Source organism: Solea solea, chromosome 20 (assembly GCF_958295425.1).
Source record: "Solea solea chromosome 20, fSolSol10.1, whole genome shotgun sequence".
Lineage (NCBI taxonomy): Eukaryota > Metazoa > Chordata > Actinopteri > Pleuronectiformes > Soleidae > Solea > Solea solea.
Window position 1 is genome coordinate 11,789,199 of NC_081153.1, and position 25,271 is coordinate 11,814,469.

General features: G+C 41.8%; 3 protein-coding genes and 1 long non-coding RNA gene across 6 annotated transcripts; 3 read left to right on the plus strand and 1 right to left on the minus strand.

The window, feature by feature from the left end:
* Window positions 1–383: 383 nt before the first annotated feature.
* LOC131447903 (uncharacterized) lies at window positions 384–8,690 on the minus strand. The gene is made up of 2 exons (XR_009234093.1): window positions 6,575–8,690; window positions 384–4,781 (listed from the first exon to the last, which is right to left on the minus strand). It is a non-coding gene; the product is annotated as an uncharacterized LOC131447903 (long non-coding RNA).
* LOC131447891 (homeobox protein Hox-A10) lies at window positions 4,775–22,220 on the plus strand. Of its 3 annotated transcripts, none has more exons than XM_058619978.1 (3): window positions 4,775–4,867; window positions 16,158–17,186; window positions 18,109–22,220. In XM_058619978.1, exons 2-3 carry the CDS (start codon window positions 16,301–16,303, stop codon window positions 18,384–18,386), a joined length of 1,164 nt encoding a protein of 387 aa, XP_058475961.1. In that variant the 5' UTR covers window positions 4,775–4,867; window positions 16,158–16,300; the 3' UTR covers window positions 18,387–22,220. The 3 variants fall into 3 exon arrangements, with proteins under 3 accessions (XP_058475961.1, XP_058475959.1, XP_058475960.1); XM_058619976.1 differs by lacking the exon at window positions 4,775–4,867 and adding an exon at window positions 12,184–13,062; XM_058619977.1 differs by lacking the exon at window positions 4,775–4,867 and having other exon boundaries at window positions 15,379–17,186.
* On the plus strand, window positions 8,699–11,701 carry hoxa11a (homeobox A11a). The gene is made up of 2 exons (XM_058619983.1): window positions 8,699–9,598; window positions 10,422–11,701. The coding sequence occupies exons 1-2, from the start codon at window positions 8,926–8,928 to the stop codon at window positions 10,652–10,654; spliced, it is 906 nt and encodes a 301-aa protein (XP_058475966.1). The 5' UTR covers window positions 8,699–8,925; the 3' UTR covers window positions 10,655–11,701.
* A 91-nt stretch (window positions 22,221–22,311) lies between the features above and the next one.
* Window positions 22,312–24,842, plus strand: hoxa9a (homeobox A9a). The gene is made up of 2 exons (XM_058619985.1): window positions 22,312–23,389; window positions 23,761–24,842. The coding sequence occupies exons 1-2, from the start codon at window positions 22,837–22,839 to the stop codon at window positions 24,000–24,002; spliced, it is 795 nt and encodes a 264-aa protein (XP_058475968.1). The 5' UTR covers window positions 22,312–22,836; the 3' UTR covers window positions 24,003–24,842.
* Window positions 24,843–25,271: the final 429 nt, after the last annotated feature.

Here is a 25,271-nt window from a genome sequence, read left to right on the forward strand (position 1 = left end):
TGCTTTTAAAATTCCCATTAGAAAAAAACCAGCTGTCGCGTCATTGATGTGTTGGCAGTGTGTTAGATTAGATTGTCGTTTTAAACAAAAAAAAAAACGGCAAATGAACAAAAAGCCACAAGAGCGTAGCTTTTAAAATGGACTTTAAACGTTATTTGACGTATTTAATTTGAGTTTGTGTGCCGTGATTTAAATTGGACGGATGACATTGTTGCATTGCCGACGACGCTGGATTGCTGTGGAATTATTGTCACAATAACTAAACGCAGGAGTCTGTGATGGTGAAATGCTGACCTTAAGGATCAGATCACAGTTTTTCCTATTGGTTTATATTAATGCAGCAGTTTGTCCGAATGAAAACCAGTACACAACAGTAAAAACAATAATCATTGACACTTTTATTAATAAAAGGTTGTCATGTTATTACCATGCTTAGTCACCCGCTTAAATCATGTTCCCTTTGGCTCTCATGTGAGAGGTTGTAGAGAGGTAGTGATTTCCCCTCTGTTGTGTATGTGATGAATCAACAAAGCAAATGAAACGAGTTTTTATCCACAAATATTTCTTTTTCCAAGGACAAACACAAGCATCTGGAAAATTGTTGTTGACATTTGTTGTTGGCCAAAACTACAATTGAAATCCGTCTTTATTTTGAACAGGCAGCATCTGCTTAAAGCTCTCTTCTCATTACATTACATTACATTACATGTCATTTAGCAGACGCTAACAGACGCCATGCAACTTAACTTAGTTGCATGGCGATGAAGTGTACACACACACACACACACACACACTCTCTAAAACAAATGAAATACGTAACGACAAACGCAGGACTTTTAAATCTTAGAATGGTATAACGTAGAGTTGCCAGAATACACAATCATTCTCATGTAATCGCATAATAACTATATTCCTATTCAAAGTGGCTCTAATAAACAGTAACGCGTATTCCGTTCCTCCTCACCACTGACAATGCAGTATATAATCGGACTAGCTGTTTGTGATGAATGGGATTCAGTCCGACATGAAACCTAATCCGTCCTTGTCCAGAGATCCAGCTCCTGTATTTGAACTGACTTTCCTTAAAAGGCAAAACTGTTTTACATAAATATGAGTTTATTTTATATCTTCTCTCAGAAAAATTACGAGACCATTATTATATATAAATATACATATAGGACTGACCCTACACGTACCGGCTATACATTTTGTAAACACATTTTTCTTTCTTTGTTTTTTAAAGATCGCATTTGCTCACAGTTTAGTTCACGTGTTAATTCGAATCATTCGTTTCTTTCTTTAATATAATCTGGAGCAAGCATCACCAAATGACAAGTGATCAATGATAATAACTACAATTAAATGATTTTGATATTATTACTTGAACTAAGTCTACATATGGATACTGATTTTATTTTATTTTTTCAATGGTGGTTTTAATTTCAGAGCATGTTTTTAGTTTGAAATCATCAACATGCATCCTCCTCAGGATTATTCGTAGTCTTCTACATACTTGCCCCCGGGATTAACACAATATTAATCTGATTGTGAAGGTCTGATTGTGGATTATTAGTGAATACTGAGCACTGAGATATGTTGCAAATATGAGGCGCACGTGACCAGCTGGTAATTGGCTCAGTATATGTCCGCGCGCACGCAATGCTGTGTCCTTGATGGCACGTCCTTGTGACGAAGGCACCGCGGAGCGTGCACGTCACGTGCTACACAGGGAGCTCGGAGATGGGAGAGGAAGAGTGGTGACGTCTGACTGTCCCAAAAAAGAAAAGAAAAAAAAAAAAACAGGAGCGGAAGCTTTGGAGCGGAAGTTTACTGTGGAGACGTGAATCCGAGCGGCAGCTCCTTTGGGGCAGGCAGAGAGAGAGAGAAAACACACAGCAGCTTCTTATTGGTTCACTGAGACCAAAACAAGCACACAAGTCCCGCCTCCAACCTCACGCATGACGTGAGAATCCAAAGCTCAAAGCCCCGCCCCCTCTCTCCTTCTCCTCTCCTATAGCGGGATCACAGGAGGCTGCACTGTTCAAGAATTGAGTTCTGCTGCCACACTCAGGACAAACGCAGAGTTACCGTTAATTCAAATCCTTAAAGGAACATAAATAACCTTTTTTTTTTTTTTGACAATACAAAAAAATAAAATTCACACTTCTTGCAGCATTTATATGCATGTAAACCGCAAACGCTTGGCGTAATTGTAGAACATTTGTAGTATCGGGCGTTTTGAAATAACATATTTTTCTATAGGTGCCATTTTGTGTCTGTGTTAAATCATGTTGCACCGGAAATGTAAACGATCATATGGTTATTTTCATGAGAATAAATATAAAAGCTGACCTATTTTTTCCATCGATTTCACATCCTCCATGATAAATGTCTGTATTACTCCGCATGACTGAATAATCTCACACTTTTGGGCAGATGTGGGATTAACCAAAGCGCTAAAAAGAAAAAAAACCATGACCTGTCTTTTTTCTGTGGTGTCTCCTGGTCCCTGAATGTCTGTGATCTGCTTTGCCAGACGCAGACGAGACCAGCCACTCGGCTTTGCTCTTTACATTGACCTTCGCTCTCTCTCCGTGCGTAATGGAGGCGAGGCCTGCAACCTTCGGTCACTGAGCAACACAGCTTTGGTCAGTTTTTTTTTTTCTTTTTTAAAAAAGGAAAAAATAGACCCGTCTGGTTTTGAAGTTAATCTGGCGATAACCCATCGACCTGAGCAGACACGATCTTATCCAGGACCGTGGCAGTGGTCAAATAGAAGCACTTGACCGAGATTATGTGAAGGCCTTATATCCATGTCCCAGGCGGTGACTTATTCATCCACATAGGGATTTTTCTTCTTGTCCCTATGTGCCCACGTATATAACCTTCTTTGATTTGTATATAACCTTCTTTGATTTCAAGTATCAAGTGCCACATAATTTACAATATAATAGTGATGTTTTAGAAGAAAAAAAAAAACATATGTCCATGTGCAGTGAGTACATATGTGGACGATGTTTGCCTCGAATGCGTGACCTTTGTTTTTGCACAAATTCCCTAACCCAAAGTCGAAACGCAGATCAATGTAGGTCAAAGTCTTTTTGTCTAATTTTTTTTGTGACCATTTTTTAAAAACCCCTTTGACATTAAAAAAAATACTAGTCTCCGAAGTAAAAGTATAATAACCTGCTTTTTTGAAAGCTGCTGTCATTCACATCCTTTCATGCGTAAAGACAAGTGTCTGACATTACAGTTTTAATCAAAATAAACCCACTGGAAGATAAATATCTTTAATTTGGTTTTTCGTCTTTTTCTTGTTATAGTAAATCAGCTGCGTGTGTTGATTTGCCGAAGCGAGAGCGCAAAAAATACGTGCGGTAAAAAAGATATTTAAATCAAATCTTTAAATCGAGTCGTAATATGACCTGATTTCGGATAAAACAAATTGTTCAGAATGTCCATAAAATATGTTATAATGTTCAGAGGGTGCACACGATCTTATTTAGTGGCGAGGTTTGTTGTGAAATGTCGTCCTGTCGAATAAACACGAATCTGAAAACGCAGAGTGTACATTTATATATCTGTGGAAATCAGACGGGATTCTTATACGTGCAGAAAACACCGGCGCATCAGAGGCGCTAAGTGATTTGTGTTATTTCGAAATTGCTTCCAAACCCTGCGCGTGTTTGATGTCAACATTTCCTCAACACCGCCACTGTTGGATAACACATGATGCCAAATACAACAGGAGATGTTAAACTATAATGCAAACATGTACATGTCGCGAAACACTATGTAATTAATCCATAATCACCCGCAGGATCAGTCACTAGTATACTGTCCAGTGTATGTATGTATGTGTGTATGTGTATATATATATATATATATATATATATACTCCGACTATTGCATCTACATTTGTACCTCAATTTCCGTTCACAAGATCATTTGTTGCTTTCTATTACTTATGTCCGTGCTGAACTGGGTAACATGGCTTATGTCAGTTTTTTGTTTTGGTTATATCTTCACCTTTTGCATGGAATACTGGAAACTGAGTTAATTTCATTGAACGCTTCAAATCCAAACTGGGTTCTTGAGGCTCATACTCGACAACATGCACTTGTTTTTGATCATGTGCTTGTAAATTTAATCTTTTTTTTAAATTTCTATTCTGCTTGTGTTTAACTGTGTCAATTTGTAACCGTTGAGTGTTTCGTATTTGCTCTTGTGTGTCTTGGCCAGGACTCCCTTTTGAAAAAGAGGTTCTTAACCTCAATGGGGTTTTCCTGGTTAAATAAAGGATAACACAATACACATCTGTACTGTTCGCTACAGGCCCAGTCCGATTAGTTTCGGTTAGAACTATTATTAGATATGTTATTTTCTTAGTATGCACCATTTGTGAATTTAAATTGAATTCTGAGTTTTTTTGTTCACTTACGACGCCACTAATGTTTTGACGCAATGGTTTAGTTTGAGCATTTGGTTTCTCTATGCTTATATTTCAAATTATTTCCTCCTGTCATACATTTTCATGTATTTCTTCTTTGTTCTCGTGATTACAACAAATGTCATTTTATGTCCTTTTGTTTAGGCCCGCTACTCCACGCCTCGTTTCCCAGGATATACCCTCTGCAGGCTAATCCAGCTTTGTGCGTCTCCACTGCTCCCGTTGACCGTGGAGTTGATCAGCTTCTCCTTCGTGCGTGCGTGTGTGTGTGTGTGGCTCTTGTGTGGTCCGTCTGTCGTCGCCATCGCTGTCGTGCCCACGGTTGTGTCCCCTGTGGATAAATCAACAAGTTGGACGCGGAAATCAGGTTCACATTTTCCTCAGAAACTAATCCTGCTCGCTGCTTTTGTGCTCGAGGTAAGTGCAAGCTGTGTTTGTTCCATGCTTCAGTGTGATGGTTTTACAGTCCTGCTGCCACTGCAGGCTCCTATCAGCTTAGCCACATACATGCAACATAACAGCGGCTCAGCCAAGACCATGAAACATTCAAGTTCAAAAACACATTAAGACAATCATAATCTCTGAATGTGCAGTGAAATATGACGCAACAATAGGCGCAGGGTGTGCATCCAGAATTGTCGTTGGCTCGTTTCCCTGTAGCCCAGCCTCGTATTAACCTATACCCAAGTAAAACGTGCATCTACAGTGACGTTTGACTGCATGTATGGAGTTCTGTGCATTTAAAAGGTCGCAGGATGGGCCTGCAGGTCTCGGACTGCGCCTGTGCATCCTCTCTGCCGCCTGCTCTGCTCTGCACACTGTAAACTAAACACGCTGGATTCATGTTGAGATTAAGAATAGGTGCTTTCAGTGTGGTGGCTGCTTCTTTTTCTTCTTTCTAACATAAAATGAAAACAAAACCGCCTGTACTAAAACTCTGGGTAATTCCACTTAAATGCTTAAACTACAGGAGGTGTCTTTGCAAGACACTGGATGCGCCTATTTAGGCTCCTTTACAGCCTATAGGCCTACCTGACGTGGTGTTAAACTGTACTTTCAGATCCTCCCCAGGCTGGCTTGTTTACTTGTTGTCTAACAAGGTTTTATGGCACAAGACGGGGCAATCCAGCCTATTTGTCGCATTCTCTTCCTGACACAGTCACTGCCCTTCAGTCATTCTTCCTTTTGGCCTAAACTACTGTGTATAGTGTTAATATATGTTATGCCCTCGTATGATGCGTTGATCTTGTGTTTACACGTTGACCTTACAGGGGGGAAAAAATACGTGATGGTCCGGCTGTAGTTTAGTTTAGGATCAGTCATTTTGGTTGAAAGTGGTTCAAGTAATGTCATGTGGTGTGTGTGTGTGTTTGATTTGGGGTATAGGAGGAAACCTGTCCCTCAGTAAAATCACTGCCTGCATTCTAAATGAGTGACAGTGAGATGGACGTTCGTTTTACTTTATTTACAATATGCACTATGTTAATATTCCTGTCTCTGGTCATATGTTTATTATATTTGTCCACAATCTGACGTGAATGTTGACCAAACGTGTGAGATGAGTTTGTCGTCCAGCTGGTTTAAGGTTTGGTGACAACCATGAGTGTGTTTTACTTTTATTTCGAGTTAAATCATGACACACACCAGACTCAAAACAAGGTCCTGCGGCTCCCATTATAACGAGAAGAAGATGGAATCCATTTCACTTTAGTTTTTGGTCTACATTTGCAAACTCACAGATCGACCACTCCTGTAACCAAAGCCTGCGTAAATGCATCAGTAATTAAAGGAACTCCATCCGGGGCACGATGAGGGCCCTTTACTCTCAGTGGAAACAGTCGATCCCTCCCCCGAACTTGAAGTCGACCGTATTCAGACAAAAAGCTTTGGCTTTGAGGGCTTTTTTTTTTATTACTCGGCGCCAGACTGTGGTTATGATGAAGAAAAACGCATAACGAGGATGGTCGAGGAACAGCTGAATTACCTCAGAATACAAAACGCAAATAACCTCAGTAATCTTACTTTTTAAGATACTTATTTATATTTTAAGGACATTTGAAAAACAAAACCACAACCAAGTTGGACGTGATTTAATCAGATGATTATAGATATAATACATCTTACCTTGTCCATTTTTCTCTCTGTGCTGTTGAAAATCCACAGCTGCTGACTTTGACTCCGTTTAGGTGGCGACTTCCTATCACGCTTGGCCAGTTTTGTGGTGTCTGTCTGGCCGGGGAGAAAAAAAAGCGCAGTAGAATACTATAGCAGCTATAAAAACGCACGTCTGTGCAGAGCTGGCTTTGGTTTTCCTGGGCATCCTGTGCTCAATTACAGCTTAAAAGCTTCAGCACAACTCATAGAATTTGTCTGGATTGAGTGAGAGGCGGAGCGTGTGGTCCCAAAAAGACACTGCAGTCGCTTGTGTCCCTGCAATTTCACCAAATAGTACACAAACTGCATGCATTCCCCCCCTGTTTTCGTACACTCGCAGCGCGTTAGTTGGCATTTGTGGTGTCTTAGTGTGTGTGATATTTTGAGGTCGTGTTTCACATGAGCCATCATGGAGCCCCTCAGGTCCTCATATGCACATCGGGCTGTGAGGCCAGGCCAGCCGCAGCGGTCTTAATCCGCGATCAGGTCTCCCATTCACAGCACATTAGAGTCAGGTTGCAGCTCTCTTCAAAACAAGATCCACGGTGGCCTAAAAGCAGAGAGCCAGGGAGTGTTCTCTGTGACATGGTTAGCAATTCAAACAGAAATAAATCCTGCTTTTGTCCATTTTCTGACCCGAACTTACTCAGTCTTTCTCTGTCTAGAGTGAACATTTGGTTTTACAAACTATCTGCGTTTGCCTGTCTGTGCTCAGTTTGCTATTTGGGATAGTTACATTCAGGGTTTAGATGGTTTTTAATTGAAAAACTGATTATTCATTCATATAATACAGATTTAGCAAAAAGCAAAATAAAGCTGCAGGTATTTTAATTTGATGCGTAACATTATCTTTTAAAACATCTTTACCCTGTGATTTTAATGTCTATCCTTGTGGGAAAATTGTTTTAAATACGAAAAGTGTTATATTATTCAACAGAACGTTACATTGATCATTTTTATTTCTGGAATTGTATTTTTTTCCGAATACGCACATTTGAATTAATACCTGCCCCAAAACACAAAGAAACAGCCGTGCGTAATGGTTGTTGCGCTTTTTTGGAGGTTAGTGTAGCTATTAAATGTTAATATGAGGGAAAAAAAACAAAGCAATAAGAAGTATCATTTAAAAATAGAATATTTTTTGGTTTTTCTTAAGAGGCTGTAACATTTTACTATAGAGCAGACTGTTTTAATGATTATTGGTGTCAGTGTTTACCTCTTAATTCATGCGCTTTTCCCAATAAACCTTTGTTTTTTTCCAGTATGTAGCCGTCAGCTTCACTGTTGCTGTGACTGACGGAAAATGTTACAATGATAAAATAAAAATCCTCATAAATAAGTTTTACAACACTTTAATAAAGAGTGGGTTAAAGTCCATTCGACTGTGGTTCTATAAAGTTGCGACTCTGTTTACACATTTTAAGATTTTTACCCATTATTATTTTTGGAAAAAAGAATAAATTTTGTCTTTGCAAAAGCGGTTTCAAACACAAGGCTGACACCTGATGAAACATTAGCTCCTACTTTGAACATGACCCTGATAACCAAATGCCCACTGAGCATTTGGTTTTCAGGCTCTGCCATGTTGTAAAACCACCAAAAGAGGACTAAGACATGTCTAAAAATGGCTTTAGAGACAAGGTGTTCCCTTACTCCAAAATTAGGTCAATAAAATATACATACAATTTTAGTTAATGTTATTAAGAGTTACGCTTCTTTCAAGTTTCCATGTGGAATAGTTTGATTCCCTCTCTGTTGTGCAAATGAAACGAGTTTAAATCCACACAAATGTTTTTTTCCTAGGACAGAAACACAAGCATCTGGAAAATTGTTGTTGACATTTTGACCAAAACTACAATTGAAATCCGTCTCTATTTTGAACAGGCAGCATCTGCTTAAAGTTCTCCTCTTCTAACTTAGTTGCATGTGAAGAAATTCTTTTTGTCATCAGACACGGCGATGAACTACCAATGTCAAGCTTTAGGACACGCAGAAGTCATGTCTCTTACTTTCTTACGCACACACTGGCACACTGGCAGGCGCGCGCGCGCCACACGCACACACGCGCGCGCACACACACACACACACACACCCCTACACACACACAGCCTGAAAATCTGTCAATTTCTGCCGCGTAGTCACGTGACCTCCTCCTCCGTGGAGTGGATGGAGATGGCTCTCCACGTCAGCTTACGTCTCCAAATTTCTGTTTAGCGAACCTGCTTCAAAGAGGCAAGAGGCACGGCGCTTCAGAGCCATGTTCAGGGCGGTTATAGAGGATTCAAACCCCAACATAGAGTTATAGTAGAGGGTGAACTACGATGATGGATTTTGACGAGAGGGTCCCCGTCGGATCGAACATGTATTTGCCCAGTTGCACTTATTACGTGTCGGCGGGGGCTGATTTCTCCGGTCTTCCCTCGTTTTTATCCCAGACCCCGTCCACCCGCCCCATGACATACTCTTACTCCTCTAACCTGCCGCAGGTCCAACCCGTCAGAGAAGTGACGTTCAGGGACTATGCAGCCATTGACCCGTCCAGTAAATGGCCGCACCGGGGGAACTTGCCTCAGTGCTACCCCAGCGCGGAGGACATGGTGCACCGGGACTGTCTGTCGGCGCAAACCGCAGTTGTAGGGGACATGTTCGGTAAAAACAGCCCCGCCGCCGCCGCTGCAGCCGCCGCGTATCACCACCACCATCACCACCACCATGCGAGCACCGGGTCCTCCGCCGCCAATTTCTACGGGAACGTGGGCAGAAATGGCGTGCTGCCACAAGCCTTCGATCAGTTTTACGAGACGGCGTACGGGAACGCGTCGGAGAGCTCCTCCACAAACGCCTACTCAGGGGACAAAACGGCGAGCAAGCAGCCCAGCTCTGCGCCGGAGGACGCACCTTCGTGCCGGGACACCGAAGCAAAGGATCCCCGGGATGAGACAAGTAGCCCGGAGTTATCTTCCGGCAACAATGATGAGAAATCCAGCAGCAGCAGTACGTATTAAAGTCAACGCCTTGGTTATGAGAGAAAGTTTGCAATGTTGCGCGCTGCTGTTAAAAATTTTATATGCTGTTTTATAAGCATATAAGGTTTATAGAGGGCCTGTAGACCCCCCACCCCCAACAAAACTTTGTTATAAACTGCAGGATCACGTGTTTGGAATTGAAATTGGCCGTGAAAGACAACAGGCCGGTAATTTTTCTGTATTCTAACACTCCCAGACGATTCCAAAAAGCACCCCGTTTTAAATATAAATCCCATACAGACCCGTGTTCATTCCATGTGTTATTAACGTGCTTGTTTCACGGTTTCTTAGCGTTAAGAGAACATTTGCATGTAATGAGGGTGGTGCCTCTGCTTTAAGGTTTAGCACACATGGGCTCTGATGTTAAAGCTATCATGTAGTTTGTGCTCCCACTTGTGTATTTTTTTTTAACTTAACGTGTTCTATAAAACCTATTGGTCCCCTTTTCCATTTAAACTGTCCCTTTTTGTTGAAGTACAGTCCAGTCTCTTACATTTGAATGTGAGCTTTTCACTTAAAAGGTCATAGCCCAAGTATATTGTCCAGTGAACCAGCAGGAAATGGGTTTCCAGTGTAATATAATATCTGTATATGTGACACTTGTGTGGAAATGGGAAATATGTTATTAATGCGTTATGTGGGGGAAATCCGCTCGTGCGTAATCTGGGTAACGTCCAGGGCGTATAAATCTTTTTTTATTTTATTTTTGAAACATAGTCATGGCTTATAGGAAATGTTTATTATTCCTGTGACCGATACACAGTTTCCTTTTCTTTGTGTGTGTTTTCCAGATGGACAGCGGATCCGCAAGAAAAGGTGTCCTTATTCCAAATATCAAATCAGAGAACTTGAGAGAGAATTCTTTTTCAGTGTGTACATTAACAAGGAGAAACGCCTGCAACTGTCTCGGATGCTCAATCTCACCGACCGACAAGTGAAAATTTGGTTTCAGAATCGCCGCATGAAGGAGAAGAAATTGAACAGAGACAGATTACAGTATTATACGTCCAACCCTCTGCTTTAGGAGTCCAAACAGCCCAAACAGTCCTCTGCTGTTGGGACTGACTGCGTTTACACACTGACCCCCGCGGGCTGTGACTCTCACCAGTGTACGCTGTGCACCACAATGGCCGCTCCAGCAATAGCATCAGCAGCGACATTGCTCAATGGTTCATTTCAAGTTCGAGGACAACAGTATCCTATGATGTGAACAACCTAAAGAGTGAGCATGAAATTAAGACAGTTTTTGGACCTTCCGACTCTGTTTTGGGAAAAAGTGTAATTGTCCTCGCCAAGAACTGTGGCGTGCGAAGGCCCATCTTAACTTGACTGTGCCTCTCACACGCCTTGATTATTTTCTTTTCACGAGGGCAAAAAATGAAATAAAATAAAAATAACAGTCTCACTGACTGAGCCAGTGTATTTTATAATCAAAAACAATATTTTACTTTTTTTTTCTCCTGTTTTTAAAATCAGAAAGCTGGTGGATTAAAAATGATGGCGAACGTATGACTTTAATAACTGAATCTATATTGGTGTGACCAAAAAATGAATCCAAATGGATGAGAATGTAATGTGTTTCTGTTTTGTCTGCTTATTTATTTTGTAGCCACTCGTTTACTATGTTGTTTAATGCCACGGCTTATACCAAGTCATTATTACAGACAGGCTTTTGGGACTCGTTGAGTCTTTGTTGACCTCAAAACAAGCTTTTGTCGTCTTTTCCTGTTTACCTGCAGAGTGAAGGCTGAGTATTTATATTTTGAGTATCTTTCAAATACCCAAATCCATGATGTCCTTTTGATTTTTTATTTTTTTTGGGAGACTATCAGGCAAGTACTGACAATGCAGGCCAAACCAGAGATATAAGCTCGTCCACTGGATCCGTGTGGAGTTGCACTGAGGTACACACCCAACATTTTCACACAGGTATACACAGCCTATGCATCGGGCCTCTCCGGTTTAATACAGATGTGAATAGCAGAATATTTTTTCTTGACTCCTGATCCTTTGGTACTTGCAGTCAACAATGTTTTAAAAAAGGAAAAGAAAATCTACATTTTACGTAAGTGTGCTGTCAGGGCAAAGCTGGTCAGGGTCATTGCATTGAATCAACTGCTTGGTATGCCCAAACTATTGTGTATTATACTCTATTTCCAAATAAAAATAAAATCTAATGAAACAATTATTATTAAAAAAAAAAAAAAAATCAACTCATGTTTGGTCATTGCTTTCCTTTTAAGATAAATATACGCACAAGAAATTATAATCACACAGGCTTACCGTTGTCGCATTTCGTGTCCGTGAAAACGATGAAGACGCTTCAGAGCAGCATCTGCAGTCCGACCTCACACAGGCGCTCACATTAATTACACTCATTTAAATTAAAAATATGTGTAATTATTAAGATTCAAGCAAATTGAATTCAGAGCCTGGAGTTAATTTAAATAATTAATGCCACATAATCTCAGATATTTAATTATGGAACATGGACATATAAATAGAGATGAACATCAACAAACAAGTCATAGTCCGTTGTAATTCTCCTGTTTTATTCTACTTTATTACATTAGTGCTACATTATTTTTGAACGAGGTTTCACATAATTGTACAACTCTTGCATTAGGTCTGAAAGAAATCTTTGTTTTTGAGCCAGTGTGGAAAACTCATGGCTCCACACTTATCTATCTCCATAACATTTGCAGTTGCCAAACATTCAGCATTGCACCTTGTACACTTTGCTTTCTATTCGTTTCTCTCTCTTTGTAGTCTTTGTGTGCGTGCATGCGTGCGTGCGTGTGTGTCTGTGTGCGTGCGTGCTGTCATTTTGCTGATTGGCTTTGGAAACCCTTTTCCAACAGCCTTCTCCTTTGGCGAGGATCGCCATATTTGCTGTTGTTATCACTGTGTTTATGGGAGCTAGCCGCAGCGCATTGGCGTTCATATATGACAGTCAAAAGGGCCATAAACGCGGGGAGAGAGGCTGAAGTTTATGGTTGCCTCTCTCTGCCATAGTCCGGCCTTGCCTTGCGCATCCTTTACTGCGCGCTGGAATTCCGTCCCTAATTACGGGACATCCTCCCCGTTGCCGCAGCAACGCGGCCATAAAAGCTGTCTGAGAGTCTGGAGCATTTGTACAATTGGAGTGCAGTGCAATAAACCGTCTGAGACCCAAGGTTATTAACTGTGTTACCAAGGAGGCGAGAGCAACGACAGGGAGAGGACGGATAGGGAAAGCTTCAGCTTGTTGGCTGCACCGACTCCATTTGTGAGGCTTTTCCCCCTCGTCTAGTTTGTCCACCTCGACATCAGTGTATAGTGGCAACTACTGCACCACGGATCAGACTCTTCTCTGCCACTGGGCGGCGCTATTGGGACCAATGTCACGGCCGTGGATCTTTTCGTCTCCACACTCACCTCGAATGCACGCAGGTAAAAAAAAGCTGTTGTCAACACAGCCTGGAGCTCGCATAGTTTTGCTCTGCTTTAACAACAAAGCTGCTTTATGTTCGCCCGTGAGACTCTTCTTTGAAACGCGAGGCCTGCTGGTTTGAGATGGGAGCCGCTTTGTGTTCCCTTTGCACATTTCTGTGTTGTGCTCACTGGGTTGTGTGCTGGAGAAAGTCTTCCTGGGGGCCCTAATAAGGCAACACATCTGTGCCAAGCCTTCATGCTGCATGTGCTATTCATTTTGCTGAGCTTGGGCTTTTTAATGGGTGAAGTATAGCATGGCCGCCTTGTACCTGCGGAGATCCACGGCCCCTTCCAGCCTAACCACAAATGTTTTGGATTTGGGAAAGTCAGTCTTAATGATTTTCAAAAAAAAAGGGAGGAAAAAAACACAGCAACAGTTAGCATGTTAACGGCACAACAGTAAGCAGTGGGTGCTGGACACAAAACAAATGATTTCATGTTTTCTGCTGGCTCTCGTTCTAATGCAGCTCATCTTAAATCACGGCAGCTGGCCTGTATGCTCCATCTTCTCCCCCCTCTTCAAAGAATCCGCTAACATCCTTTGACGTGCTTCCAAAACACATTAGTGTCTGTGCGTGCCAAGTGTGTAACATCAGATATTAGGGAAAAGTCGAGTTGATTGTGATACGCGGCAACAATCGCTTCTCCCTTTTCCTTCCTGTCGCAGACACAGATCTGCGCAATGAGGCTATTCGGTGTCAGTCCAAGTGGCCAGTGACTAAATTCTGGACCCTAATGCGTTCACACCGAGTTTCTTTCTCCTTTGTCTCTCGTGAAAAATAAACACATCCGCTGGATGTAATAAAACGCCGCATTATTGTTCATAACTGCACTCGGGACGAACATGATACGACTCAAACGGCCTTTTCGGCCACGATTATATGGGCCTGATCAAAGCCAGTGGTCAGAGTAAACTGTTTTAGGATATTATAGCCGGGCAGCTGTGAAAATGAAGATTTAATAGCTACAATTAATAACTGTAACACAAAGATATCGATGGACCTCCATGTCAGTGCAACACCACGAAGTGTGCAGGCCAAAAACATCTTAATCTTCCGCGCACATAATTAATTGATGTATTTGGTTTCCATACTAGCTCAAATGTCCCTTAAGGAACGCGTCACTGTGGGGAAGTGTACACACACTTTGGACCAATTGCTGTTAGTATGTCTGTTGTTAGTGGGCTAACACTGCAGTTAATTATTTTATGGTTTTGGGGAGGAAATTTGATAAACTAGCACAAATGCTTGGCGCGCGGCGTTTGTCTTTAAATCCCCCGCACAGCGGAACACGGGTTTGTGCTTTTCTTTCCTTTTTTTTTTTAAACATTTCTTTTAATATATCATTATGCTTTTGAAACAGGTTATTGTACTATATCCATACACACATAAATAACCCTACAAGCAACCGGTCATTTAAGTCATTTGAAATATGTGAATTTTTGAGCAGCAGCGATTGACAAATGTCCACCGTCAACGCGCAGCGGTCTAAGCCAGTGTACATAAATGAGCTGTCAGTGGCAGAGCGTTTTAAAACCTAAATGGGCTCAATTTATGAATTTCTCCCAAATTTGCTCATTTCAGTACAACCGGCTGCAAATACACCCGGGGGGCTAGTGGCCACCTGGGCCTGGTAATGGCAAAGCTGGCCGAGATTAACTTCAACCTGGAGAGCGCAATAGAGTGCACATGTCCAAGGACACTACGAGATGGAAGGAGAGTTTTATTGTGGCCCTTATTGCCCCAAATTGGACCGACAGTGTGACTTGTGTGTGCAAGCTTTATGTCCGCTTTGCCCCGTCTCATGCAGTGACCGCCCCTCACAACACGGTGATCAATATTTTAGTAGTTTCACAAAAGTAAATTTGAGCACAGCGTTCCCTATGATGTTAATATGGAATAAAAATGAACGCTGAAGCTAAACGAAATTAAATGTTTGCTCTAATTTGGTTTGAAATAAAGAACGTGCACGTTTAATCTGGTTTCGTATTATGCGTAACGACGGTGCGGCAAGAGATACAATTGTCCCAGATAATGAATTTGCAAAAATGCACAGAAATACACCCACAACTAATACACATATGTAAATAAAACATTAATACACAACAAATAAAGAACTTATAGTGTATGATGTGGTTATGATGAATAAATATATATTTAGCATATTTCATATTTGTCTTTGCAAATTTAATATATTTCACTCGTGCAAATACCAAAACAAAAAAAAACAAGAAAACCTGTTCAGTTTGTTTGCGTATGGCATGACTCATGTTTAAATATTAGTCAAAAAATATTTTGGAATAAACAAATATTTGCTCTAAGGAGTTCTGTTTTGGCGTAATTCTCAATGTGGCAGTGCACAAATAGTTTAAAGTTGCTATTTGCGGACGGCGATGATGATGACGATACCTGTGCACAATAAAGGCACATCTGAAAGAAGCATCTTGTGTGCTTTTAGCTGCCCACTACCTCCAGGTAGCATTAGTCTTAATTTGCTTTTTAGTGCGGAAGAAGCCTGACTGTCTTCAGTGATAGTGCCAAAGGCGAAATTTCCCTGCAGTTCAAAACACTTTATTGCCACTAAGTCCTACAACTTTATTATTTTATGTTTTTGTTGGTGGGCCTTATCCTCCCTGTACTTTTAAACGTCATTTGCCACCATAAGGCCACATTTCTCTCACAAGTATACAGCAGGATTTTACTTCTCACAGCGAAGACTTTACTGGTGTTATATTATTCCTCCCAAATGGCAGTAACTTGTATGTTGGCACACTGGTTACTATTTTTTTTTTAATGCGGTGATTCTACTTATCTAAACCTTCTGTGGTTACATTTGATTTGCATGATTTTAAAGGTACAGTGCTGCGGATATCGTTCGGAGATGAGAGCAGTTGTATTATAAGTATTTGGGAAGGTTGTTGAAAGAATTCTTTAGATTTTTTATCACAATGTAAATTTAAACTAAGCATCGTGTTAGACCTCGCCCCTTGTGCGTTGTAATGGCGAGGTGAGGGAACACACTGATTGCTGTGCTGTCTCCTTTCTCTGCCTCAGCTCCATGATGGATATCGCTCCGACTGCTACGTAGCCTTGGAGTGGGAGGGACTGCCCCTCTTCCAGCATTTCCATTGGTTTTACAGTTCGCACGGCGGAGAGGGGGGTGCCGCTAATCATATCCAACATGTTTTGTACAAGAAATGTCAGCCAGAAAGGGCTATCTTCTCCCTTCGCCAAAATACACCACAATAATGTCATGTTCGGACAGCCCGTCAGGAAATGCGTTTTTAGTGGATTCTTTGATCAGTGGCCGCACGGAGAGCGGCGGAGGTCACTACGCGGGGAGCGCGGTGTGCGTGCCTCATAGCACCGCTACAGAAGTGCCTTACGGACTACACAACTATGGATACTTCCCAGGTATGGGTAAGCGGAACGAGGTGGGCGCCCAGAACATGGTTTCAGCTTCTGGTGCGTACATGTCCAGCATGGAGATGTGGATGGACGCGCAGAGGTCATGTCGAATGGATCAAGAGCACCCGGTAGGTCCTCAGGTCGCGCCCTGCTCGTTCCCGCAGAACATTAAGGAAGAGAGCACCTACTGCCTGTATGAGCAGCCGAAGTGTCCTAAAGCCTCCACCGCTGAAGATCTAACGTATTCGAGGTTAACTACAGCTGGCCTCGGCTCCACGTCTTGCACAGTGACCGATGGTGGTGGTGGTGGTGGAGGAGGCGGTGGCGGCGGGGGCTCAGTGCCTGTGCCGTGCTACTTCCGCTTGTCTCAGACGCACGCACATTCTCATAAACTTTACAACACCAACGGCCCCCAACCGAACCCTTCCCATTCTCATTTTGGCCTACACCCCACTGTTTCTGCTCGTTTCCACACGCCACCAACCTCGGCTTCTGCTCCAGCTTCGGGGCTGGAGGAGCGGAGCACCGAGGAGCCCGTGTCCTCGGCGAAAACAAACGTACAGCCTCACGTTACACCGGGGGCCGAAGAGGCGAGGGTGTCCTCGGATGCAGAAGCGTCCTCAGAAGAGGAGCCGGAGGAGAATGACAAAGACAGACCAGCAAAGACCACTAAAGGTAATTATAGTTCAGCATAGGTGTGGTTCTGCACTATGTTGTGTTTACATGCAGGTAGAGCAGGTATAGGCAGCTTTTTAATTGCACCTGCCAGGTTTTATATTACTGTGTAGGCTGCAGCGACAAGTCAAGGCAGGTCAAAAAATGTCATTAATATGTGCTCTTTATTATGTTTAGTTTTTAAATTAAACAAGTATATATGATTTCAATGCATACAAATAGTACATTTGTGCATGGGGCATTAACGGTGCGTAACATTTAAAATCGAGTGGGCTTGAAAGCTAAATTTCAGTTATCCAGTCATGCACTGTGAAATGTGCATATATGTACATTTATGTGTATATATATGTAATACTGATGTAATATAATACTTAAATATATTATAGCCCAGTGTCACTTTTGACCGCTGCGTAAAACGTACTAATGCATTGGCTTATACTGTACGTGTTTTACACAGAGGCCAATGCTTCCATAATCTCACTAATTTTGCTCAATATTTTTTGCTTCACTATACTGCCGATGTGAAATGTTGTATGCATTGTTATTTGTGTGTAATATTTACATTTGCATTAATTTTTGCCCATTTAAGTATGGCGGGTCTAACAAAGAAGGCACACTTTACGCATAACACACACACACACACTATATTTGTACAAGTACACGCATAACACACACACACACACACATACTGTATATACACACACACACATATACACACACACATACACACACACACACATATATATACATATATACATACACACATACTTAAAGATAGTCTAGTGTTGTGTTACCGTGATATCTGCACAATTCAGAGATGTATACACACATAGCCCCCCCAGATACCCCCAACACACACACACACCACAGTGCCTCATATTGCAATGCGTATAACCATCAATCTGCCTTTTTTTTTTTTTAGGAGACACAAAAAGGGATGAAAACATGGCCAACTGGCTGACGGCGAAAAGCGGCCGGAAGAAGCGCTGTCCATACACCAAGCATCAGACACTGGAGCTGGAGAAGGAGTTCCTCTTCAACATGTACCTTACCCGAGAGCGCCGCCTAGAGATCAGTAAAAGCGTCCACCTGACGGACAGACAGGTTAAAATCTGGTTCCAGAACCGCAGGATGAAACTGAAGAAGATGACGCGGGAAAACCGGATCCGGGAGCTCACGTCCAACTATGGATTTTCATGATGAACAAACCTCATGATTACAGTGAAAACACAGGGGGAAAATAGGTGAAATCAAATACACCTCACCATTTTGTCCACATGACTCAGTTGACAGTGTTGGGGACATACAACTTCCTTTTTCATTTCAAGACGAGGTTATAATAATATCAGTTCACCGTCATCTCTGAGGAAAGAGGAAAGCGAGAGAAATGTCATGAGGTTCTGCTGATAGTTTTTTTTTCCCTGATGTCTTTTTGTGTTGTCGACACGTTTCTGTCACTTCTGTCGTATGTTGGGATGGTGTCGTCAGTGGCGTTCAGTCAATGCAGTTTACACACACACACACACACACACACACACACACACACACACACACACACACACACACACACACACACACACACACACACCTTATGCCCTAAAAACGGGTTAAAATCGTCCACTTTTATTAACCGACGAACAATAACCTTTATCTAAATTTAATAAAAAATAATTATGAATTTCCTTCATTTTAATTGGAATTGCATGGTATAGCCTTAAGTTTTTTTTCCCTACATTTTTAAATCGATTTGAAACCACCCTGGAATATAATACCCATGTATCACCAAGGGAAGAGTAACTCATCTATGGCCATTAAATGTAGTCCACAATGATATACAGTAGATCTATGTACGAGCTAAATGTATAAACTGAATCTTTAATCACGCTAAGGACGTTTACACGAAAGCGGTGCGCAAAGTGAAGGAGGACTGTTTTTATTGTATATTTCTGTGTAAATATGACATTGTGTTTTTTTTTTGTGTAATGCTTAATAAATTATCAGCTCGCATTAAGGAGTAACTTTGTATTTTTCCTTTGCTGTGTTTATATTTTCTGGTCAGAGTTTGTTGCACAGAAAAAAAAAATGTTTTGAAATGACAAAGTCCAAAAATAATACATGGTCCTCCTTCTGGAGATCACCTATTGCTGTGAACCCTTTTAGAAATGTTGGTAGGGGCTAATGTGTAATGGCCATCGGAAATAATTAAGATATTAGGCTGTAAGCCGTCTAGCTGCATGCCCAGCCGGCTATTGTAGAGTTTTATGACTGGCTGGTATATGAGGTTTCTCCCTCTCCTCTAAGAGCAGCTTCAGTCGTGGGAGAGCCTTTCAGACGGAGAGGAGGCCCGGCTCTCAGCTAGAAACCCGAACTGTGTACGCACGTTTTTTTGTGGATAAAACATACCACCGGCTTTGTTTTGGAATACTGGGATTAATGTTTCTGGGATCGAGTAAGTCAGTTCTTCATTGAGGAATTGTCTCTTTGTGCGCCTTGTTGCAGAGGATTCACCTTCAGTGTGTGTGCAACACACTTGTGCTTTCTCAGTGCAGACGAATTTGTGGACACTTGATGACGGAACCGACGACCTCGGTGCATTGCGAATTGGCTGATTGGGTTTCACTTGAGGGCCCGGATCGACTGTCGTGTGGTTTAGGTAGTTTCATGTTGTTGGGGTCCATTTCTAAACTCTGCAACATGAAACTGTCTTAATTGCCCCAGTTACAAGCATCGAGACATGAACGGGGAAGCAAACCGGGGACATAAAGATGATTGGGTTTGTGGAACATTTGTGCAGAGGTGATTTGGGACTATGTGTTGAAAAGCTGCACGGCTGATAAATCGGGGAGGGGGGCTGGCTGCATGGCTGCTGTGTATATTCCTAACCTGTCTCCTGCAGTGTTTTCTTCAGTGTTCTCCACTCGTCTTGTCGTCAAAACGGGCCCATGTGTGCTGAATTTAAGCGTGATCAAAGCTCAGCTGCAGTCTACATGGCGGATTTGGGATTAAGAGTAAAGCCGTGAGTGTTTTCCGTGAGTAGTAGTGACGCAGACACGCCAGACAAGGCCTCGGTTACGACCACTGCAGTGGAGGGGAAGGGGAAGGTGAATGGGGCAACAGCGACCTCCGTGGGCAATGAGACCGGATGCTTCCGCTGCGCAATATAGTGGCTCAGACAAAAGGAGGGGAAGGGCTTTATGGCGACATTTAGATTCGCCAGACAGGCTGTTATCTGCAGAGGCAAAAGAAGTAAATAGCCCCTGCGGTAAACTGGGCGAAAAAAACACCCTGGTTTAGGTTTACAGCCCAAAAGCCATTTGCACTATGGCGTCTTTTCCTGCTCCAAAGGTGTTTGACTGTTCTAAGTTTTAGTGCACAAACAGGCTATTTTACCCAGTCGGCTTGTTTGATGTCTGCTGGTCAAGTAATATGCAGGTCGTACATGTGAGGTGAGAGTCTCAAACTAGAATGCACATTATGGACACCTTGTAGTGTGGACTCCTTCAGTGCACCTCTGCTAAAACGCAACAGCAACACAAGAGTGGCGTGAATTCCTGCGTGTTGAATTGCCTGTGGCCTTGTGGGGGTGTTGGCCAAGCTCTCCGTTTATTTGCTGGTAATAAATAAAACACGCGGGGTTTATATGTGAGAACGCAAGCTTGTCGTATTGTATATCTGCAATGTGGACTTTGGTTTAGATTAGAATGTGCATTTATGCGCACGCAGACGCCCTCCTGATAAAACAAAACAAAAAAAAAAATTCACATTCACATGAAGTATTTCCCCTGTAATGCAGATTAACTCTTATTTTATTAGACTGTAGTATAGTTTGTTACATTTCTTTTGTTGAGCAATTTTAGCACCTTTTTTGTCTGAATGCATTTTATGACACTTTAAACTTTAAAGTTAACAACATGCATATCATTTTATACAATTTAATTTAATCTCGTTGCACACCAGCGGGCAGCTTTCTCGCTCTTTCTTGATTTAATTTCTTTAATATTTTCCTCCTCTAAAGCAGCACTACATTCCACACAGTATATTTATACGGAAACGCCTGCTGTTTACAAACCGTCGCACTCATTTAGTCCATTTTTAAAAGGAACTAAAACCCACAAACACCACATTACGCGTTAGTTGTGTTTAGGTGTAAGGTTATACCGAAGCAATGGCTGCTAACGGCTGTTACACTTTGTTTGTTAATGACAGTGGCGACACCAACATACACAAGTGATAACGGCGGCTTAAATGACTCACGGCTTAACCGACGTCAAACCCGCATCCGCCATTGATATAGACACACTAAATATCTTATTATATATTATAATAAAAATGATGCTCTTGTGTTTAATGCTAGTGTTTCTGTAGTTCATAGGCGCACTGTATTTTTTTTAAATTCTTCCTCTGTAAATGAAGATAGTCAATATTTGTTTATGTAGTGTCCACTTTGTCTCACACACGACCTTATATTTTCTTCTTTAATACATGTTTTATTAACCAATGATTCCACCGTATGTTGCATATAATATTGTTTGATTTGACGAAACTGCAACAAAAGAGTTGCTGTAAATAAAACAATCCTGCCATTTTTTTCATGTTTATTAAGTTGAATTGAAAATGTTAAAATGTAATATTTTTTTCATTTTTCGAAGACCTTTTTCTAAACCCCTCCCACCACACTAGTCCTGTATATTATTGACTTTATAATGTATATATCCTGTAATGTGCAATCAACTCTTACAGATATACTCCCAGTTTACGCAATGTGTAAAATCATGAACAAAACATATTTTTTGTAATAAAACATTACCATATGATATAAGCATTAACCTATGCTTAGTTTCTGTATTTTGCACGCGTGTAAATATGTTTCCTGGTTAAATATCAAATGCTCTATTTAATATGATCTGTGATATTTCTTTTTTTTGTAAATTAAATTCCATATTTCGAGCAGACGTGCGCACACACTGCGAGAAGTCTGGTGAAGCCGAAGCAGAAAAAGTAAATAAAGATGTAATTTGTCTGCTCCTGATTTGAGATCCAGGCGTTGTTGGAGCTTAATGTTGCAAAGTTTTTAATATATATACAATATACCGGCGTTTAAAGCGCGTATTCGGTGAGCAGCAGTGTTTGGGTGCTTACGTGGCTTATAAAGCAGCTCGTAAAATAAGGCTCCCAAAATACGCAATGTATCGTTATAGAAAAAAACCTGGAGGGAATTCTCACAGAAAATGGTTAAGAGACTGTTAAAAGAAGAGATTTTATTTAGTTTTTATAGTTCAAAATTTCCATCTCACAAACAGCAGATCTTGCTCATATCTTGATAATTCTTATCTTTAAAAAAATGGAGGTTGTTATAGGAGAGCGGGTGAGTATTTAATGACCAAAGGGATTGATTTATCCTTTATTGTTCAGCCTTTATGATCACGTGTGTCTGCTACCCAATGGCATGGCAGCCTGTCTCCCCATTACTAGCCCCACTGTAGTTCTCCGTGGGGCCAAGTTGCTACTTGATTTCTCCACATTGTTATTTTGTGAGGCTGGGTTTACTGCGTGTGTATGTGTGTGGCGTATGTATGTGCGCGTGTGTTTTTACTTTTTGCATGTATCTGAGGTTGAATGACTGCGTATGTGAAAGTCTAATTTTTCTGCCATGTCGACATCTGGAACACTGACTAGTTACTACGTCGATTCCCTCATTCTGCCCGAGAGCGACGAGGTGTCTGTGCCGAGATACTCCTCTGGTCCCGGGCTCCAGCATGGCAGACAACCCGCCTCCATCAGCGACCACAGCGAGCTCGGGACTTGCACCTTTCCGTCTAAGTCAGCGGTTTTCGGGCCGTCGTGGAGCCACGTTCCGGCTCAGTTCCCCGGCACCGTATCCTCCGTTTACCACCACCACTATGGGCATCCTCAAGGCCCAGTGGGCGCAGACACAGACGGTCGGTATCAGTCGTGGCTGCTGGAGCCCATGTCCGGTTCTCTGCCCATGACCGGATTACCGACGACTCATCACTACGGAATCAAGCCGGAGGGTCTGGGGACGCGGGCGGAAGGAGCGCTGCCGGGTTCACACACCGCGCTGCTGCTCTCCGATTACGCCAACGGGAATGTGGCGACGACATCGCCCGTTGAAAAGGACACACTCTCCGGCCAAACGGGGGACATGAGCGCGGAACCTGAGGAAAAACCCGCTCTTGATCCAAGTAAGTCCCTGCGCATGCAGTCCCTTTATGTTACTTGTACCACATAAAGCAGTGGGGATGAGTGCGTGATGGGGGTGCGCGTATGAACGTGCTATTTCCTTATGGGGACTGTTAATGACCCAGCTCTGCTTAATGAATAGATTAACCTTTAGCAGCTTTGAAGTGGACACGGACAGAAGGAGAGAGCGTGACAGAAGAGGGAGTTTAAGTTTGGGTGTAGCTGCGTTTGCACAGTCATTTTCTGAAGAGTATACAGGAGGACATGTTTTTATTTTGGTCTGCGCCAATCAAAAGTATGAGTGATGTTTTGTTTTACATTTGGCCATTCAGTTCCGGGCCCTCACACCAATGTCGCACCCCACTCTTTTCAGATAACCCAGTGTCCAACTGGCTCCACGCGAGTGCCACGAGAAAAAAACGCTGTCCGTACACCAAGCACCAGATCCTGGAGCTGGAGAAAGAGTTCCTCTTTAACACCTACCTGACCAGGGACCGTAGGTACGAGGTGGCGAGGCTCTTAAACCTCACCGAGAGACAGGTTAAAATCTGGTTCCAGAACCGCAGGATGAAGATGAAGAAGTTTAATAAAGACGGCGCCCCAAAAGACGACTGACTGTGTCGTATAGATAAAGAGAATATTGGCTGATGGCGAGCTTTGTCTCTGGAAGCTCTTAACTCTGCTGGATCTTGTTTTTAAACTTCATTGTCTTATTGTTCTATATAACAGAGGCTATTAGGCATAACTGTCTTATTAAAAAAGCATGATGGGCTTCATTTTGCTGCGACTACCTTTATATTGCACAATTTTAACAGTGCCCACTCGTTTTTTTATTTGTTCTTTTTTTATGTTAATATTTTTATTAATACCTCGGTAAAGTGTATTAGTTGAACTGGTCCCTGTGCTTGTTTGTGTATGGATGTTTCTAGTTGTCTGGTTTGTAGCTATATGCTATATTTGTTGTCTATCTCTGAGTCACTTTAGCGTATAGTTTGTAAAATGTGTTTATTTTATTGTTTCTCCCTTTACTGCTATAGAACTATGACTGGTGACCGTGAATCTTAACATTGGAACCGTAGGAAACACTCATTGCGTTTTGAAGTGGGTGCATAAACCTCACAGACCTCTTGAAAATGCGTAGTGAATTAAAAGATGCTCTAGAAGCTAAATTACACGATATTATTGACTACCTATGTGTCTTTCAACTACCTACAATGATTTTGATTTTCCCGACTGCGAATTAAAGTAGAGTTGCTTGCGTTAGATACTGATCTATGTCTGAATTTCAGGGAGTAACATTTTGAGAGAAACATACTGTTTGTTAGTGAGAGGAAATGGAATTAAAACACTGTAGGCTACTTATTGAATACCTCACGGTTTGCAGGCCGTCTGACTTTTGGTTCACAAATGTAATTTGTACTTTATTTATTAAATAAAACAAATTATATCTGCGAATACATGCACTAACTATTCTTATTTTTTTATTTACGTTCTCTGTGAAACGGTGTTAATTGTGGGTTAAGTTCACGAATATTTTCTGCGTAAAAGTCGTCACTGCAGTTCATTTGTAATTGAAACCAAATATCAAGGTCGTTGTTGTAAACACAAACAAAATCAGAACACACACAATTTAGAAAAGGATATTTTGATTTTATAATATAGTTTTTTTTATTTTAAATCATGTTATTTAAATGTGTGGCAGGCACTCAAGCTCGAATCATAAATGCACACACCTTTAAGTGAATATTAGTGTGTGTGTGTGTGTTTCTGAATTGGGGACAACGCTGCGTCTTGGCAGCGGATGTTGTTAGCTGTATACAGCCATAAAAGACAATTACCGCTATAACCTTTTATGGGGTGCAAAGCGCTGCGAGGCGAGAGGAC

Coding starts and splice junctions, on each gene's coding strand:
- hoxa9a (XM_058619985.1), top strand. CDS start 22,837: ATGTCGACATCTGGAACACTGACTAGTTACTACGTCGATTCCCTCATT. Junction 23,390..23,760: donor AAAACCCGCTCTTGATCCAA/GTAAGTCCCTGC, acceptor CACTCTTTTCAG/ATAACCCAGTGTCCAACTGG.
- hoxa11a (XM_058619983.1), top strand. CDS start 8,926: ATGATGGATTTTGACGAGAGGGTCCCCGTCGGATCGAACATGTATTTG. Junction 9,599..10,421: donor TGAGAAATCCAGCAGCAGCA/GTACGTATTAAA, acceptor TGTGTTTTCCAG/ATGGACAGCGGATCCGCAAG.
- LOC131447891 (XM_058619978.1), top strand. CDS start 16,301: ATGTCAGCCAGAAAGGGCTATCTTCTCCCTTCGCCAAAATACACCACA. Junction 17,187..18,108: donor ACCAGCAAAGACCACTAAAG/GTAATTATAGTT, acceptor TTTTTTTTTTAG/GAGACACAAAAAGGGATGAA.